Consider the following 19,338-nt stretch of genomic DNA (forward strand, 5'->3'; position numbering starts at 1 on the left):
AAGTATACCATCATAGGTCAAAATACTGTCTTCTCTTATTAGTTTATCCTTATTTTACATAAATTGTCATCCTGCCTTTTTTTTTTTGCCAAGTTGATCATCCTGCTTTTTTTTTTACTCAAAACTCCTGTCATAACTTTTTTTCAAATTTCATCCTAGCCCCCCACCCCACTCCCATAAAAATCAAATGGTAGCTTCATAAGAACAACATGCTTCATCAGATTTTTGATGTTCTGAATCCAATCTTTGTTTTAACTTATAAACACTGTATTTAAACTGAGAAAAAACTGTATGAAATTCTACAGCAGCAACTATCAGCTCTCTAGACTCTACAAATGTGTCAGAGTGCAAAACTAAAATATAGCTGACGCAAGCAAATATTCAAATACAATACAAACAGTGCTTTAAACTGGACCCCTGCTGTTGTTTCAATCTAATCTACACAAACTTTGTGTCTAAGTATCAATCAGCGGGTGGCCAGTTAAACAGTGCTTTATTTGTTGAAGATTTTTACCTTTTTCCTGTGCATCTTTAATTAAAAACAATGCTGCTCTATCCTTCACGGATCCTCCACCATTACAAAACTCAGCTTTAGCTAAAATTTCACAACCTACAAGTACAAAAAACTGTAATAAATAGATACAAGAAGATGTGGTATGCATGCCAATGAGACATCCAAGCCATAGTTAGTTAAAAGTGAACAATAATAGATCAAAGTATGGCCTTCAAAACAAAGACTTAGCTCATATTGAACAGGAATCTATAAAGGAGCGAAGAAGAAATTGTCTACATAATTGCATGCAAATTTTTTGTAGAACCAAGTATCAAATATTCATTGAAATACACAATTTCTATGTTCAAACATTGCTTAACTATTTTTGTATTAGTCAAAACTTTTAACTATTAGTATACCTATATATGATAACAATAAAGTGTCTGCAATTTTATTAAACTTCGTCAACATGCTTCGACTGACTGTCATCTGATCCTACATACAGAATTACAAACAAAAATTAAGTACTGAAGTACCAAGCTTGGTACATTAAATTTTAATTATACAATGTGTGTCGGTCAGGGTGAGAGTTTAATATATAATTACCCGGTAGGTATAAAAATGTGTTGGCTAAGGTTGAATGTTATATAAATAGAGTGTTATGAAAACAATAATTTATTTGGAGCGGAAATTATTTTTTTCTTATTCTATCAATAGAATTCATACATTTGAAATCTGTCATAGGTCATTTGCACTTGCCTGTACATTTTCATAGCGTCAATTGTGAATTGATACCATGAGAATTAGTGACATTGTACATTCAAAATTAATGTTACAAACAATGTTTTATTAGAATGTGCTATTTCATGGGGGTCAATTTTTATTGGTTATTATAGGAAACAAATATATGAAGAAAATTGCCAACATGTATTTGGTTAAACAACTTCTGCAACAAAGTGCATACCTTACTGTCCAAAATACACTTGTGGACTCATTTTGCATGGTGTCAGTGCATGTCAACAAAAATGATACATGATTGATGTCTGTCTGGCATTGTCTTGTCTCATCAAAATTAGGCCTGTTATTCAATTTCTGAAATTACTTGACCATGTTTTATTTTTTTATTTTTATTTTTTCATTTGAGGTAAGAAATTAATAAGTGTTAGGTTGATTTACCTTTTCATACATTATAAAAAGCTTTGTTTGTCTTGATGAAATTTGAGTGTATAAAAAAATAATAAATAAAATTTTAAAAAGAAATACTGCAAATTACAAGTGATATTATAAATACATTATACAGGTATAATTGTAGACTCAGGTCTTCATATAAAAAAGAAGATGTGGTATGATTGCCAATGAGACAACTCTCCACAAGAGACCAAGATGACACAGAAAATATATAGGTCACTGTACGGCCTTCAACATGTGCTATGTACTAGTAATTAGTTTTAAATTTCAGTTAATACCTGTAACTGTTAAAACACATGACGACTACTCATTATTATAATGAGATAAACATTTGATCTGGAGTGAATTTAAAAACAACTAAATCTTAAATCACATTTCACACCATGTGAATCAATTAATGCAAATCCTTTTAACATGTAGTGATTACATGATTTTTTTTAGAAAAACAAAAAGATTATCATTAAAAAGTCTTTAGGTTCAAATTTCAGAATACTTAATTTGCTATCCTTGAGTGTTATGGATGAAAAGATTATTCATATCTATTTTCCACTTCAAAATGTATTCTGACAGAAGAAAATTCCATTCAAAATATTCTATTGATGGATTTTTCTTAGTTTAACACCCAGTGGCAAATATTTCATGGATATGCAGGTCTAAGAATAAAGTAGGTTACCTAATTGGTTATCTACCTTTCAATTCAAAGTTGACAAAAATCAAAATATTAACAAAAGATAATAATTTTGGGTTAAAGATAAGTATTACTAGAATATAACAGTTATTATCAAATATGTATATGTACATCTTTAAATTGTCAATATATCTAAAATATCTTTTACTAAGGCCAAAGACATATAATTGTATTTATATGTCTCTTAGGATAATGGTGACTTTTCAATACTGTAACAGTTTATTTTTAACTGAAGTATACAAATCAATCAACATGCTTAATAAAGTAAACCAAACTATCTTAACATGTTAAATATTCATTAAATAAGAATAACAAAAATATTAATTTCTTGACCATTAACATTGTAATCATAATGTAATCAAAAAGTAATCAGGATTACAGGGTAATTTGAAAAGTGATTGATTAAATTAAATTACATGTAATCAGATTTCTGGCTGATTATTGATTACAATGATTACTTATGTAGTAGATATACTGATTTGCGAAAAAAATATATAAAAAAATATTACTGGTCTAGGCCATCAACTTTTAAATTAATAAAATTATTGTCAGGTGAAAACACAAAACAGCTTTGTAACTTAGGAAAGTACATACATTTCTCTTTTAAATTAATAAACAGTTTATTGTAATAAAAGATATTTTGTATTGATGAAATTTCTAACGTCACCTATTGTTTATTATGCATATTGTTTATATTGTTTGTAATATGCCATATGTATACACTGAACATGTACTTGATTATACTGATGAGCCGTAAGGCTCAAAGTTAATAAAGAATTTGAATTTGAATTTGAACTTGAAAAATTGTAATCAATTACAGCTGATTAACGATTACAATTACAATTACCCCAAGTCTGTATAAGATCGATCTGTAGGACCTAAAAAATTGCACTGCCACTTAAAAAGGAGGGTATGCTCGAACAATGATTTTATTGGTACAATATTTATAAAAATCTTTGGTTGGAAAGGGCATAAATTTTGACATGCAACAGGCAACCTTACCCATTTCTGACAATTTAAAAAAAAAAATATTATTTAAAAGTAAGATGTGGTATGATTGCCAATAAGACAGCTAACAACCAGAGATCAAAGGATGTAAACAACTGTTTGGCACTATAAGGCCTTCAATAATGAGCAAAACCCATACTGTAATGTAATTTTCAATAAGCCCTGGCGTCATATGACAAAGAACGTGAAATAATTTAAAAGAAAATCAACAGCCTGATTTATGCTAAAAATAACAATTGAAAAACAAATAAGTCCAACAGCAAGTAAAGACAACCTCTGAAAAAGAGGCTCCAAACCAGGAACAGGCACATAAAGAATGTGGCAGGTTCGACATTGCTCAACCCTTCTATTTCCCTGGGACAGTGGTGTAACACTTCATAAGAACAAACCATAAAAATCTGTTGGGAAAAGCTTGATACCATATCAGCGCAGTAAAAATCATGTAAAGATGTGCATTTAGCTAAGTTCTATGCATATTTCAGAGGTCTATAAAGTAATGATAGTGTTAAATCTATTGAAAATTCTCCTTTTCTTAATTTTCATATACTAGTAGCATTTAAACCTAAAACTTCTGCTAATATTACCCAAACCTTATCTAGACCCATATTCCATTCTTTCCTCAAAATGTACCCTTATTACTCTCTTGTTTGGTTCTCCAAAGAAAGAAATGTCAGAATCCATATAAAATCCTGGGTAAAGTAAGTTGATAGATTTACCTGTTTCTTGGCTAACTTTGTTAAGTCGCACTAAGGGTGTCCTGTAAAAAGAGAATACAAAGATAGTTTACAAATTTTAAAGATTTAGTAGATGTCCACGAGTTTATCATATATTCAGTTGAACATGGATCTCTATAATAATAACTTATTGTAGTCTGGCAGAAATTCAATGAGTAAAATAAGTTATTTTTATAAACGGTCAAATTTTCAAAATAGTTATATGCCAATTCTCATTCTACTGAGTACTTCAGTATTGCCCAATTAACTGTCTTTGAGAATTTTGCAATATACAATGTACCAGTATTCTTTCCCCCTGCAATTGAAAAATTACAATCAATGCAAATCTAATCAAATTTGAAAAAATAAAATAAAAATATTTAACTTGTCCATCGTAGATAGTATAATAGAAAGTGTGTCTGCACCAAAGTTTATAAAATGATTAAAAAGAGAGTACACTTTTGAGAACACTATTTTTTAAGAGCACAGGACAGACAGACAGTTATGTCATGAATTCAAATAAGATTTAAGAGTAAATTATTAATAAACATACCTTCCTACCATACCAACAAATCCATTTCTAATTGCCTCCTAAAAAAATATGTATAAACATGAATTTATAAATTAAACAAATCTTCTGTTTTATAAAAACAGTATCCAACTATTATATATAATGCACAATATAAAACATTTAACAAATTTATACTGTTTTAAATCTTTCCAAATTGCAAGTTAGAACATAATAAAACAACAGTATAAAGAGGGATAACTCTGGTACCTATTTCTAAATTGAGTATTAGTTTTTTTATTCAGGTCTGGGGCTGTCATGTCAGTAACTTCTAATAATCCTTTGCTAATTTATGTTGATCATTGTCATTTTGCTTAATGTAGTTTCTTCTATTACCTATTCTAACATTGTTCTTGAACTGTAACTGAATTTTTACTCAGCCTATTGAAGTGTGTTTATTTTATACTCAACATTGACTAGAGGTGTAGGGGAGGAGGGAAGCTCTCACAAAACATGATCAACAAGCCACATGTTTGTTCCTGTTTCATGAACCTAAAGGCTTTGATAGTCTTGAGTGGTTTCTTTCAAATCTTTGTTCATTTGTATGTTTCTGAGTTAAGTGTGGTGTCAATTTTTCTTAGCTAGTTTAAATTATTGTTTAGTGACTAAATAAAGACCGCCTTGAGACTGTTTTCTGCTCTCTTGTTTGTTGACCCTTTATGACATTTCCCACTTCAATTATCTATTCTAGTTTTTAACAATTATATTATGAGTCATTTAAACAGTCTTTGCACCAGTCTGAGAAAAATCAAAATTCCCCAGATCAATCAATCATCAACTTGATCAGACTACTTACAGAGAAACGTTTTTCATTTCTAACATTTTCCCCTCAAAAGGTAAACAGGTTTGCCTGTTTTCTTTGAATTCTTTTAAATTTCTTTCTTTAAATTAATTTGGACCTTCTAATGTATCTAATTCAGAATGTCCACCATACCTGTCAAGTGACCAGTATCCTGCAGGTCACACTGGAGAATTTCAACCCAATCCATACCTGGGATTTTTTTAATACCCGCTGGATCATAAAAAAACCCTGTTAATCATTTAATACTGAAAATAACCTGTTTTTACCAGGATTCTTTAGCCGTTAGACAGATTTCATAAGTGGATTATGCAAATTCACAACATAACTGATAGGTCCAGAATTATTTATAAATTTTATAAAGAAGACACCAAAACTCTGCAACATATTTTACAAGGACGGAAATTGAATTTTTGGTCTAGTGGATGGGGGCACTTGAATTTTTTTGGTCTAGGGGAGGGGGCACTTAGAACCATTTGAAATGCCACATTCTTTATGTGCATGTTCCCAGTAAAGAGTCTTTTATTGAGTGGTTGTCATAGGTTGCCATCTGTTTTTGTTGTTGTTTGTTAATATAGGAGATCAGGGTTTCTTATCCACATTAATTGACCTGACAGAACTTTTAACATCTAAAGCTAGATGACTGTTTACTTTACAGAAAGATATGTAAAGAGGAGGATACCATCTTACTCCAAAAAGACCTAGACAATCTACAGAAATGGGATGACACATGGCGCATGCAATTCAACCCTGACATATGTGAGGTACTACTGCATGTACAAGTTACCAACAAACACAAACCAATTACCACAAACTACACCATACATAGAAAGACATTTCAACACAGGCACTTGTCTCCGAAATTTTTTTCCTATATACCTTAATATACATTTGTAATGTTATATTAAGGAATATAGGAAAACAAATTTCTGAAACAAGTGCCTGTGCATTACAAGTAGTAAAGAACGCGAAATACCTAGGCCTTATTATCAGCCACAACATATGGACCTATCATATAGGTACAGTAAACAAGAAAGCCAATAACATCAATTCTTTCTTGAGAAGAAATATCAGCTCCTGACCAAATAAGATCAAGGCACAATGTTATACCACACTAGTTAGACCAATAGACCACTTTTGAGCTCATCCGTCACCGGAAAAAAACTTGTTAACTATGCACACCTTTATGACGTCATTTGCAAGATAGAGGAGATCGCCTGTATCTCTGCACTATTAATGTTCTTCAAGCCTCTTAGTGATCGTCATTTTGCAGGATAAACTAGAAATAATGTTTTGTTTTGTAAGTACCTAATTACAATATAACCTAATGACAACATGAATGACAGCAGTGCTGATTGTTAATTATAAGAATTTCATTTTCTGAATAAATAAATACGTGCAACATAGCATTATATGGTTTTCCAACCACTCGCTCAACATTTAAACAGAAGTGAAGATGCCCCTAAAGGCACAAATGATGTTCACTAAAACCAGAGTTTTTGACAGAAATGCATCTAACTCGAAAGTTGGCTATTATGGAATATGCTTGTATTACTTGGGACCCAATAACTCAGAAAAACATCAGAGAATTAAAAATGGTGCAGAAAAGAGCAGCATGCTTTGTAACTGGAGACTAAAGAACCACCAGTAGTGTAACCGAGATGCTTAAAGAATTACAAGAAAGCAGAAAGAGGGTGAAGACCATCATGCTACAACATCTTGTTGCAATACCATCAGAGCAATACTTAATACCAAGGGGTGTACTGTAGCATTAACAACAAGAGGACATGACACAATACTTAATACCAAGGGGTGAAGCATTAACAACAAGAGGACATGACACCAGATTCCTACTACTCTACTCAAAAATACAAAACCATATGGAGCAATCATTTTTCCATCTAGAATTCGTTGACCTTTAAATCCTAACAGGTACACTTCATATGGTACGTTTCCTTATTTTATGATGTTCAGATCAAATGTGTCCATAAAGTATGTCATATGAATTCTTACTATGCATGATTTACCAATGGATATTGTGATGTCACAATGAATTCTTAAAAGCATGAGAACCCTTCAGATGCAGAGTCAAGGATAAACTAATTTCGTACCAGAACCTTTTTTGGCTTAAATTGGTGCATACACTGAACTCTTTCTTTTGCATATTGACTTTCAGATCTTTTCATGCATTATGATTTATGTGGTAATTCTATTTGAAATCAAATAAAACTAGTTTATTTAAGTCTGAATTTACTTGACTTGTGACAGTTGTGTATCCAAAAAATGGGTCAAAATGAGCAATAACCAACTGATTTAGTGATTAGCAATAGTCTTTTATGTGTCAAACATAATTTGGACTTTGTGAATGTTTTTGTTCAAACACTTACACTAGACAATTGTGAACTGTTCAGGCTTTTCAGAAGAAAGGCTGCAGATCTTTTGGACAGCATGATAATTGAAGTGTTGCATGTCAAAAACTAGGACGAAGAAAGTGAAAGTAGACTGGTTTCCGATTGTAAAGGGACCAGTGTCAAGGGGAAGTAATCAAGATGGATGCGCCCATGAAAATGAACAAAAATCTCAAAACATGAATAATCAGACGATTTTGTTGCTACTTTTGCTTTGTTTCATCAGAAATATTGAAAGCATTGAGCCAATTTCATCTAAAGTACAATCTGAACGTGTAGAAAGGTTGAGGTGTGAAGATGCAAAACAAATTTTTTTACAATTTTTAATTTATTTTTAAGGTTCATGTGGACCCTATGGCTAAAATGGCCGTATTTTCACCTCAAAATTTACTCTGAGTACAGACAAATCTGCGCATCTGTAAAAATATTCAGGCATAGCATGCCCTAGATAAATAAATTTCAAATATGTTTTATGTTTTAGAAAAATAAAAACTTACCAGGATTTTGCCGTGCACTTTTTTCATTCCTCTAGAAGGTGCCAAAATAAACTAAGTTGGGAAACAGGTTTGAGAACTTCCCCACAGGTAATAATTGAAGTGAGCTGTATTGCTTGACATGGACATGAGATGGACAATAGATACCTGACAATAATTGGTTATTTAAACTGTGTACCTGAGTGGACCATATCAAGGTAAACTCAACTGTTTGTTAATTTTATCATCTTCTGCAGGAACGAAAAAAAGTGTACGGCAAAATCCAATTAAGTTATGAATTTTCTAAATCATACATTGCATTTGAATTCTATTTATCTAGGGCATGCTATGCCTTAAAACTTTTCCAGATGCACAGGTTTGCCTGTACTCAGAGTAAATTTTGAGGTGAAAATACGGCCATTTTAGCCATAGGGTCCACATGAACCTTAAGGTTCATCATAACATGCATAACAAATGGACGAATATGGTCGTATTTTCACCTCAAAAAACTACTTTGTATACAGACTTACCTGTGCTGTTTGGAAAGTTTTAATGCCTAGCATCCACTAGATATATAAAAGTTAAATGCATTTTGTGTTCAAGAAAGATAAAATCTTTCTTGGTTTGTGATATGCATTTTTTTCCCCTTTCTGCAGAAGGTGTAAAAATAAAACACCTGAATTACTTTGATACTGTTCACTCACTGACTTAGATAAACTCTTTAACTCACCTATAGTTGTGAAGATACCTCTTGTCCATGTCAATTAAGAACAATCAAAACAATACAAACCGTTTTTTTTACCCAAGGGAGCATCTCATACATGTCATAGTTGTACCACCACTCAGTTAGTTTTCACACCTTTTGCATAAAGGAAAAAAAAATGACCATCAAAATCCAAAAGAGATTTTATTCACCTGAAACACCAAATGCATTTAACAGTCAGAGCTCAGACATAAATAAGTCTGAATCTGCTTTTGACTCATATGCATAGAGGTCTAAATTTGTAAGTTTTAGGATTAGTCTCCCTTTAATGCAAGACAAAATATGACTTTAAAAAGTCAAGTATTGTTAAACAAGAAATAATTAACCAGAATCAAGAAGTTGCAAATATCGACTTCTACAAGTCGATAAGTGATCATAATTGGTTAATTTCAAGACCCACGCATATTTATAAGGAGGTCATGCATCTAAATCAAATAATGACAACATTGAAAGGCAATGCTTTGTCTTCTAAAGAAAAATATGAATGAGATTCTAAAAAATCGGTGATAATGTTAATTAACCTTACAATGCAACCACCTGGAACTACACTTAATGAGGAAAAACATCTGTGTTTAGTAAGGATGTTCAATTAGACAATTACATATAGATAGCCGAAGCCCTTGTGAACTCTCAGACAGGTTTTTGCTGTTATTTGTGTAGTTTGACCACAAAGTGAAATTAAGTTTTTTCATCAACATAAATAGACCTAAACAAGTCTGTCATTTTATGACTTAGATAAGTCTAAAATTGAAAACTCATTTTTATGATAAATACATGTTTTGACTTCTTTAAGTCAAAAACAAAATTGACTTGTTTATGTCTGAGCTCTGACTGTTTAACTTTATTATATCTAGTGGATGCCAGGCATTAAAACTTGTCCAACTTCATAGATAAGTCTGTACTCAGAGTAATTTTTGGCATGTAAATACAGCCATATTTGTCCGTTTGTTATGATGAATCTTAAATAGATACTTTTTGTTTGGTTAACATAAACTAGAATATCCCATTGACATTGAATCTGGGTCCATTCGCCCTGATTGATGTTCGCTCTAGTACCTGTTCACCCTGATATCTGTTCGCCCAGGGTCCATTCGCCCTGATTGATGTTCGCTCTAGTACCTGTTGCCCTGATACCTGTTCGCCCAGGGTCCATTCTCCCTGATTGATGTTCGCTCTAGTACCTGTTGCCCTGATATCTGTTCGCCCAGGGTCCATTCGCCCTGATTGATGTTCGCTCTAGTACCTGTTCGCCCTGATATCTGTTTTCGCCAAGGGTCCATTCGCCCTGATTGATGTTCGCTCTAGTACCTGTTCGCCCTGATACCTGTTAGCCCAGGATCCATTCGCCCTGATACATTTACCTGTTTGCCCAGGGTCCATTTGCCCTGATTGATGTTCGCTCTAGTACCTGTTCGCCCTGATACCTGTTAGCCCAGGGTCCATTCACCCTAATTGATGTTCGCTCTAGTACCTGTTGCCCTGATACCTGTTCGCCCAGGGTCCATTCCCCCTGATTGATGTCCCCTCTAGTACCTGTTCGCCCAGGGTTAATTCGACCTGATTCTTATTTTTTTCTTATTGTTGTCTAGACTCTAGTTGCATAATGTTTACCTTGTTTATTTTTTGAAAAGAAAATGTTAAAATTTGTTGAAAATTTGCCAAATATTTGTATTGCAGCAACCATTTTATAAGTTTCCCTTCTGATTTACATAGGAAAATACTGGAATACAATGTGTAATTTATCTTTATATTGGTATTTGCTTGTACTATTATACTAATAGTATAGTTGTTACAGGTATTTGTTACCAAACCAGTCTATTCAGTCGATTTAGGCAGTAATCCTGAGACTGCTAAATCACATGTGTTAAAGTAGTTTCAGAATAAAATAATACCGGTAAATGAACTTGTAAATCCTTTTCATGATTTGCAATTCCGACCGTACATCTTTGTTTTTATTAATGTCAAGTTGACTAGTTTATCAAAGCAAAATGTTGTTTTTATCAATAATCCATCAAAGACAAGTATTTCAACAATCAGTGAGAAGTACTATGTCATTGAACAAGCTTTTGATGTGTTTTTAGAAATGCCAAGAATATATACAATATAAATATCTGAATAAGTTATTAAATATATATGATGCCAGTTAATATTGATATTTTTTTTTAAAGTAGGGTGAACTGACCTAGGGCGAACATGTAATTAGGGCGAACAGACCGATAACATTGACATTGATATCAATATCTGTACTTCAAACTCAAACAAATTATATGACGATAAATTTTAATGTACAAATTATCAAATTTAAGGAATCGCATTATTTTTTTTCCATTAATATAAATAATGGTGAAGACAGACAATAATAAGAGATCTCTAAATATGTGTCTGACGAAACATGATATGATATTTTGCAGAATGACAATAAAATCTTAACCAATTTGACACTATCTGTAGCCGTAAATGACACCCGATGGTAAAGGGCATTCCTACCCTCTGTCATGACTTAGAAAATATGATTTTGAATGGCTGGTGTACATCTGAACTAAACTAAAATCAATTTTGGATTAAAATCAATTACAGGTACTTTTTTTCGTACCTAAACCATTGTCAACCTCTTCCCAATCAAAACATTAAAAGATAATACATGCTTGAAAAGAACAGAAATACATGTAGAAGGAAAACTCTGTGAAGAGATCCGTCAACAATTACTTGCTTTTTTAACTTTACTTAAAACTGAAGGTTACAGTTTGTGTTTACAGATTTATGATGCAATCCCATACAAGGTTGACCATTTATTATTTCCTTCGTTTGTTGCTCATTAAGGTTGAACTTTGGTCAATTAAAAAAGACATAGAATCTTAAATTGATACTATAAGTCAGAAGATCATTAATTAAGGAGCAAAGTTTTATATATGGGTGTTATGGGGAAAAATATTTTACCTGGTATACTAGGAAAAAACGAAGAAGTCGGAAAATCAATCACAAATTCATTAACCTGACCTTAGTTCATCCTAAAGTCTGTATTTATTTTATCAGATGTGGTTATAACCTTGATACCCTCTGGACAGCTGAGCTTGCCCACTCTCCATTTGCTGCTGGTCCCTTGATATCTGATGTCGATGGCAACGGTAAAGATGAAATAATAGCTGCTCCATTTAGTGAGAGTTTTACTGTACTACAGGGACAGAATGGTCAGATATTACACCATTCATCATGGCCAGCTGTCAACCTTGATAACTCTGTCCATGCCAGTCCTTTACAGGTAGGTCATTAAAAAAAAAAGGTAACTTTCAGTTATTCAATGATAAATACATTTTCACTTTTTATCACAGTAACTTAATTGTCAGTGTTATTGTGACAGTGTCCATCTATTGCACTTCAATGAAAATATTGACCAAATTGTTAATTATTTCATCAAGCATGTCAAAATCTGTTCAACTGGTCAATAGTTATAGGTTGACACACAAAAAAAACCCAAGCCTGACAAAAGAAGCAATTTTCCACACACATGACATAACGTGTACGTAAAACATAAGCTCCAGCTAGATGATCCTCTTCATAAATAAGTGGGATACTTACATTTTGACTTATGTTCATAAAAAAATAAGCAGTATTTGGCAAAAACTTTCTAAATTTTATACTATTGATGGACAACAAATAAATATAACATTACATTGTATTACTTTGTATTTCATTGTTGCACTTTCATTCTTTTTAATACCAAAATACTATCCCTCCTATAAGTTTCATATAATAGATAATCTATTTTCAGTTTGACATTGACCATGATGGAATGTTAGATATAATGTTTACTCTGTCGTCTGGAGAGCTGAGATTTTACTCACCAGATGGCGTGAGGTTAAAGGATAAAACTTATCAGGTATGTCAATTCTGTTATTTCTTATGGCTGGAAATTCTGTGAATTTGTTGGCAAACTGAAACATTAAAGAATGGATTTATGGGATGTATAGAATGACTGGCATGTATGGACACTGTTTCCTGAATTTCATGCATGGAATCTTGAAATTGACTGGAAAATTGCAATCTGAGGCAAGTTCTAACAAGAAATTGATATTTGTAGCAGTGAAGAATCACAGCTTAGCAGCTTTTTGATTGATTATTATAGGCATTCAGCATGCGTTTTATATAAATTTCTACTGTTAAATATATTTCTTAGACTATAGTGTATTGCTCAAAAGCCAAATTTTTTTTTTAAGTTCATTAGATCACATTCACATTAATTTTGTGTCAGAAACCTATCAACTATATAATCGCAGTCCAAATTCAGAGCTGTATCAAGCTTGAATATTATGTCCATACTTGCCCAAACTGTTCAGGTTTGGACCTCTACGGTCGTATAAAGCTGCACTGTGTCTTGAAGTTTGGTTCGTTAAATGATATTTTTATGGTTGTATTTGTTTAATTTTCTTTTAGGGGAAGCATAATCAATTTAACCAAACAACAATTTTATTGTAATTACTAAAAATACAGTGTTACTTGCCTAATCCGACACCTGAGTATTCCAACATCCTGCTGTAACCGACACATTTTCATGGTCCCTAAATATGCATATCCTTGCAGAAAAACCTGAGTATTTTTTGAAGTAAGAATCACTACACATAGCAAAATATAGACACTCTAAAAATGAGTGATAACCCTTCTCAAATAATGAACATGTATAACCAATATATTGAATTTACATGAAACATTTAACTTCTGGTTTCAGATAGATCCAGTCTATGTTTCCAAGGCTTGGTACCAGTATGAATTGATATTAAATACTCCAGCAATAGATAAATATGCTTTTGTTGAGAAACCAAAAGGAGATGAGGTGAGAGAAAATACAGTTACTATGGCTTCATTTATTTTGGTTGGTACCAATTTTTGTGGATAAAGAAAAAACCTGTATTTTCATGGATATTTGATTCATGGTTTTACAGAACTTTGCATACAAGCCTATAGAAATGTGTACTTTGTTGAACATTTTGATTTTAAGATCACCTGTACACAAGAAAGCCAGTAAATTAATAATAATGAATCAACAGTATAAGAGAAAAATGTATTTTAATTATAAAAAAGAAGATGTGGTATGATTGCCAATTAGACAACTCTCCACAAGAGACCAAAATGGCACAGACATTAACAACTATAGGTCACTGTACGGCCTTGAACAATGAGCAAAGCCCATACCCCATAGTCAGCTATAGGCCCTTAAATGACAATGTAAACAATACAAAAAAGAAAACTAACGGCCTTATTTATGTACAAAAAAAGAAAGAAAAACAAATATGTAACACACTAACAAATGACAACCACTGAATTACAGGTTCCTGACTTGTGACAGGCACATACATACAGAATGGGGGGGGGGGGGGTTAAACATGTTAACAGGATCCGACCTCTCCCCCTAACCTTGGACAGTGGTATAATATACAACATAAGAGCAAACTATAAAATCTATTTTACAATATGTTTGTAAATGGTCATTTCTGAATTGTTTTTTTTGTTGATGTTGAATAAGCTGTTCAAACTTTGCAATTGGGACATTAAGTGTTACCCTTGGCAATTTGTCTTTGCATCTGTCCCATTTTCATTGATAACACTCGACTTATGTTTGCCTTATGCAAATTTGATAAAACTCATACACAATGCCAAGAACCTCAACATGCAAACAGAGTTAGAATTTGCGCAGCAAGTCTTTTATTGTTCTAGAGTAATGACCCTTTTCAACTTTGATAATATGACAAATTAGAAGGCAATGGGCATTTGTGTCCTATGACGCTTTCTTCTTTCATTAATCGTTGAAATAAAAATAGCTCTAGTGAAACGGCTTAAGACAACTTTACCTTAGATATTAAAATATGTAACAGGCTCCTAGAAGCAAAAAATTGGCCACCCCTCTCCATATGTAGCTAGATATATGGTTTATGTTTAGACTACTTTCTCTACTCCAAACTTGCCTAATTTGTTCCCCCTGGTTTTTTTTCAAAATCCTGGATTTGCATATGCTTTCTTCTATAGTACAGATATGTTATATAATGGTAAACATTTTTGATACACATTTATGCACAACTTTATGGTTTAATACATGAAGCATTTCATATTATATTTTGGAAGATTAAATAATAAATAGCAGTTAAATAATGCAAAAAGAAGCCAAATAATAATAAAAAAAAAAAACCAGAATGTTAAAATATAGATTTAAAATTGATGAATTCTGCAACATTTTCAGCTTGAATCTACAAACCCAATTTCAACATGTTTTGAAGATACATGCTCATCAAATGTTCTTTCTGCATTAGTTTGCATATTTACAGTACACAAGCATATTTATCCAGAAAGATCAACATATGTATCGTAAAAATTATAATGCTAATGTTTTTGAGGAGATGCACATGTACACATGTATTGTTTATTTACAGTTTCAGCATGTAGTACCAGTTGATGCACATGTTCACCTGTATTGTTTATTTACAGTTTCAACATGCAGTACCAGTAGATGCACATGTTCACCTGTATTGTTTATTTACAGGTTTAGTATGTAGTACCAGTAGATGCACATGTTCACCTGTATTGTTTGCTTACAGTTTCAGCATGTAGTACCAGTACATGCACAGTTACAAATGTATTGTTTACTTACAGTTTCAGCATGTAGTACCAGTAGATGCACATGTACACATGTATTGTTTATTTACAGTTTCTGCATGTAGTACCAGTAAATGCACATGTAAAAATGTATTGTTTGTTTACAGTTTCAGTATGTAGTACCAGTAGATGCACATGTTCACCTGTATTGTTTACTTACAGTTTCAGTATATAGTACCAGTAAATGCACATGTACACATGTATTGTTTACTTACAGTTTCAGCATGTAGTACCAGTAGATTCACATGTACACATGTATTGTTTATTTACAGTTTCTGCATGTAGTACCAGTAGATGCACATGTACACCTATATTGTTTATTTACAGTTTGAGCATGCAGTACCAGTAGATGCACATGCACACCTATATTGTTTATTTACAGTTTCAGCATGTAGTACCAGTAGATGCACATGCACACCTGTATTGTTTATTTACAGTTTCAGCATGTAGTACCAGTAGATGCACATGCACACCTGTATTGTTTATTTACAGTTTCAGCATGTAGTACCAGTAGATGCACATGCACACCTGTATTGTTTATTTACAGTTTCAGCATGTAGTACCAGTAGATGCACATGCACACCTGTATTGTTTATTTACAGTTTCAGCATGTAGTACCAGTAGATGCACATGTTCACCTGTATTGTTTATTTACAGTTTCAGCATGTAGTACCAGTAGATGCACATGTACACCTATATTGTTTATTTACAGTTTCAGCATGTAGTACCAGTAGATGCACATGCACACCTGTATTGTTTATTTACAGTTTCAGCATAAAGTACCAGTAGATGCACATGTACACCTATATTGTTTATTTACAGTTTCAGCATGTAGTACCAGTAGATGCACATGCACACCTATATTGTTTATTTACAGTTTCAGCATAAAGTACCAGTAGATGCACATGTACACCTATATTGTTTATTTACAGTTTCAGCATGTAGTACCAGTAGATGCACATGCACACCTGTATTGTTTATTTACAGTTTCAGCATGTAGTACCAGTAGATGCACATGCACACCTGTATTGTTTATTTACAGTTTCAGCATGTAGTACCAGTAGATGCACATGTTCACCTGTATTGTTTATTTACAGTTTCAGCATATAGTACCAGTAGATGCACATGTACACATGTATTGTTTATTTACAGTTTCTGCATGTAGTACCAGTAAATGCACATGTAAAAATGTATTGTTTGTTTACAGTTTCAGTATGTAGTACCAGTAGATGCACATGTTCACCTGTATTGTTTACTTACAGTTTCAGTATATAGTACCAGTAAATGCACATGTACACATGTATTGTTTACTTACAGTTTCAGCATGTAGTACCAGTAAATGCACATGTACACATGTATTGTTTATTTACAGTTTCTGCATGTAGTACCAGTAAATGCACATGTAAAAATGTATTGTTTGTTTACAGTTTCAGTATGTAGTACCAGTAGATGCACATGTTCACCTGTATTGTTTACTTACAGTTTCAGTATATAGTACCAGTAAATGCACATGTACACATGTATTGTTTACTTACAGTTTTAGCATGTAGTACCAGTAGATTCACATGAAAACATGTATTGTTTATTTACAGTTTCAGCATGTATTACCAGTAGATGCACATGTACACCTATATTGTTTATTTACAGTTTGAGCATGCAGTACCAGTAGATGCACATGCACACCTGTTTTGTTTATTTACAGTTTCAGCATGTAGTACCAGTAGGTTCACATGTACACATGTATTGTTTATTTACAGGTTCAGCATTTAGTACAAGTAGATTCACATGTACACCAGTTTTTCAGCATGTAGTACCAGTAGATGCACATGTACACATGTATTGTTTATTTACAGTTTCAGCATGTAGTACCAGTAGATGCACATATACACCTATATTGTTTATTTACAGTTTCAGCATGTAGTACCAGTAGATTCACATGTACACCTGTTTTGTTTATTTACAGTTTCAGCATAAAGTACCAGTAGATGCACATATACACCTATATTGTTTATTTACAGTTTCAGCATGTAGTACCAGTAGATGCACATGTATACCTATATTGTTTATTTACAGTTTCAGCATATAGTACCAGTAGATGCACATGTACACATGTATTGTTTATTTACAGTTTCAGCATGTAGTACCAGTAGATGCACATGTACACCTGTAGTGTTTATTTATAGTTTCAGCATGTTGTACCAGTAGATGCACATGTACACCTATATTGTTTATTTACAGTTTCAGCATGTAGTACCAGTAGCTGCACATGTACACCTATATTGTTTATTTACAGTTTCAGCATGTTGTACCAGTAGATGCACATGTACACCTATATTGTTTATTTACAGTTTCAGCATGTAGTACCAGTAGATGCACATGTTCACATGTATTTTTTATTTACAGTTTCAGCATGTAGTACCAGTAAATGCACATGTACACCTGTATTGTTTATTTACAGTTTCAGCATGTAGTACCAGTAGATGCACATGTACACATGTATTTTTTATTTACAGTTTCAGCATGTAGTACCAGTAAATGCACATGTACACCTATATTGTTTATTTACAGTTTTAGCATGTAGTACCAGTAGATTCACATGTACACATGTACTGTTTATTTACAGTTTCAGCATGTAGTAACAGTAGATGCACATGTACACCTATTTTGTTTATTTACAGTTTCAGCATGTAGTACCATTAGATGCACATGTACACCTATATTGTTTATTTACAGTTTCAGCATGTAGTACCAGTAGATGCACATGTACACCTATATTGTTTACTTACAGTTTCAGCATGTAGTACCAGTAGATTCACATGTACACATGTATTGTTTATTTACAGTTTCAGCATGTAGTACCAGTAGATGCACATGCACACCTGTATTGTTTATTTACAGTTTCAGCATGTAGTACCAGTAGATGCACATGTACACCTATATTGTTTATTTACAGTTTCAGCATGTAGTACCAGACGATGCACATGTACACCTATATTGTTTATTAACAGTTTCAGCATGTAGTACCAGACGATGCACATGTACACCTATATTGTTTATTTACAGTTTCAGCATGTAGTACCAGTTGAAGCACATGTACAGATGTAATATTGTCATTGTTTATTTACAGTTTCAGCATGTAGTACCAGTAGATGCACATGTGTTATCGACACCTGTTTTGGTTGACCTTAATAATGACAAGAGAGTAGAAGAACTTGTTATATCTGTTTCTTATTTCTTCGAAGAAGATGACTTTCTGTAAGTAAAGTATTTACTTCATCTTAGTTCAACTTCTGAAGCAAAAGAAAATAATAATCTATTTAAAATAAGATTGGAGTTGGCCATGTGTAGCATTTAAAGCTACAATCTCATGGTTGACAGGCTAGTAACACAGTTGAAAAACTTCTTCGACCACTGGATTACCAAGGCCTGATAGATTATGAGAAACAGGTGAACAAATTTCATGATAAACTGATGTTGCCATAACTTCAATGTTTTTTATCAATGGATATTCATTAAGATTGAAGGGATCTTTTCAATAACTGTAAATTTATAAATGATTGTGATGTTTTTATAAATAAGACAGTATAAGGTGTGC

At 32.7% G+C, this 19,338-nt stretch overlaps 2 protein-coding genes across 2 annotated transcripts in view; one reads left to right on the forward strand and one right to left on the reverse strand.

Moving 5' to 3' along the window:
* LOC143069638 (uncharacterized) overlaps positions 1–7,963 on the reverse strand; it is a 68,450-nt gene extending 60,487 nt beyond the window's left edge. The window contains exons 1-4 of the mRNA XM_076244380.1: positions 7,845–7,963; positions 4,644–4,681; positions 4,094–4,134; positions 515–610 (exon numbers count right to left, since the gene is read on the reverse strand). Coding sequence (XP_076100495.1) covers positions 515–610; positions 4,094–4,134; positions 4,644–4,681; positions 7,845–7,907 — 238 coding nt within the window. The 5' untranslated portion in view covers positions 7,908–7,963. The remainder of the gene's footprint in view (positions 1–514; positions 611–4,093; positions 4,135–4,643; positions 4,682–7,844) is intronic.
* A 34-nt stretch (positions 7,964–7,997) lies between these two features.
* The window catches only part of LOC143069639 (uncharacterized), a 36,992-nt gene continuing 25,651 nt past the window's right edge, over positions 7,998–19,338 (forward strand). Inside the window, exons 1-5 of the mRNA XM_076244382.1 lie at positions 7,998–8,154; positions 12,135–12,360; positions 12,871–12,978; positions 13,825–13,929; positions 18,871–18,998. Coding sequence (XP_076100497.1) covers positions 8,045–8,154; positions 12,135–12,360; positions 12,871–12,978; positions 13,825–13,929; positions 18,871–18,998 — 677 coding nt within the window. The 5' untranslated portion in view covers positions 7,998–8,044. The remainder of the gene's footprint in view (positions 8,155–12,134; positions 12,361–12,870; positions 12,979–13,824; positions 13,930–18,870; positions 18,999–19,338) is intronic.

The sequence above is a fragment of the Mytilus galloprovincialis genome, chromosome 3, assembly GCF_965363235.1.
Source record: "Mytilus galloprovincialis chromosome 3, xbMytGall1.hap1.1, whole genome shotgun sequence".
NCBI lineage: Eukaryota > Metazoa > Mollusca > Bivalvia > Mytilida > Mytilidae > Mytilus > Mytilus galloprovincialis.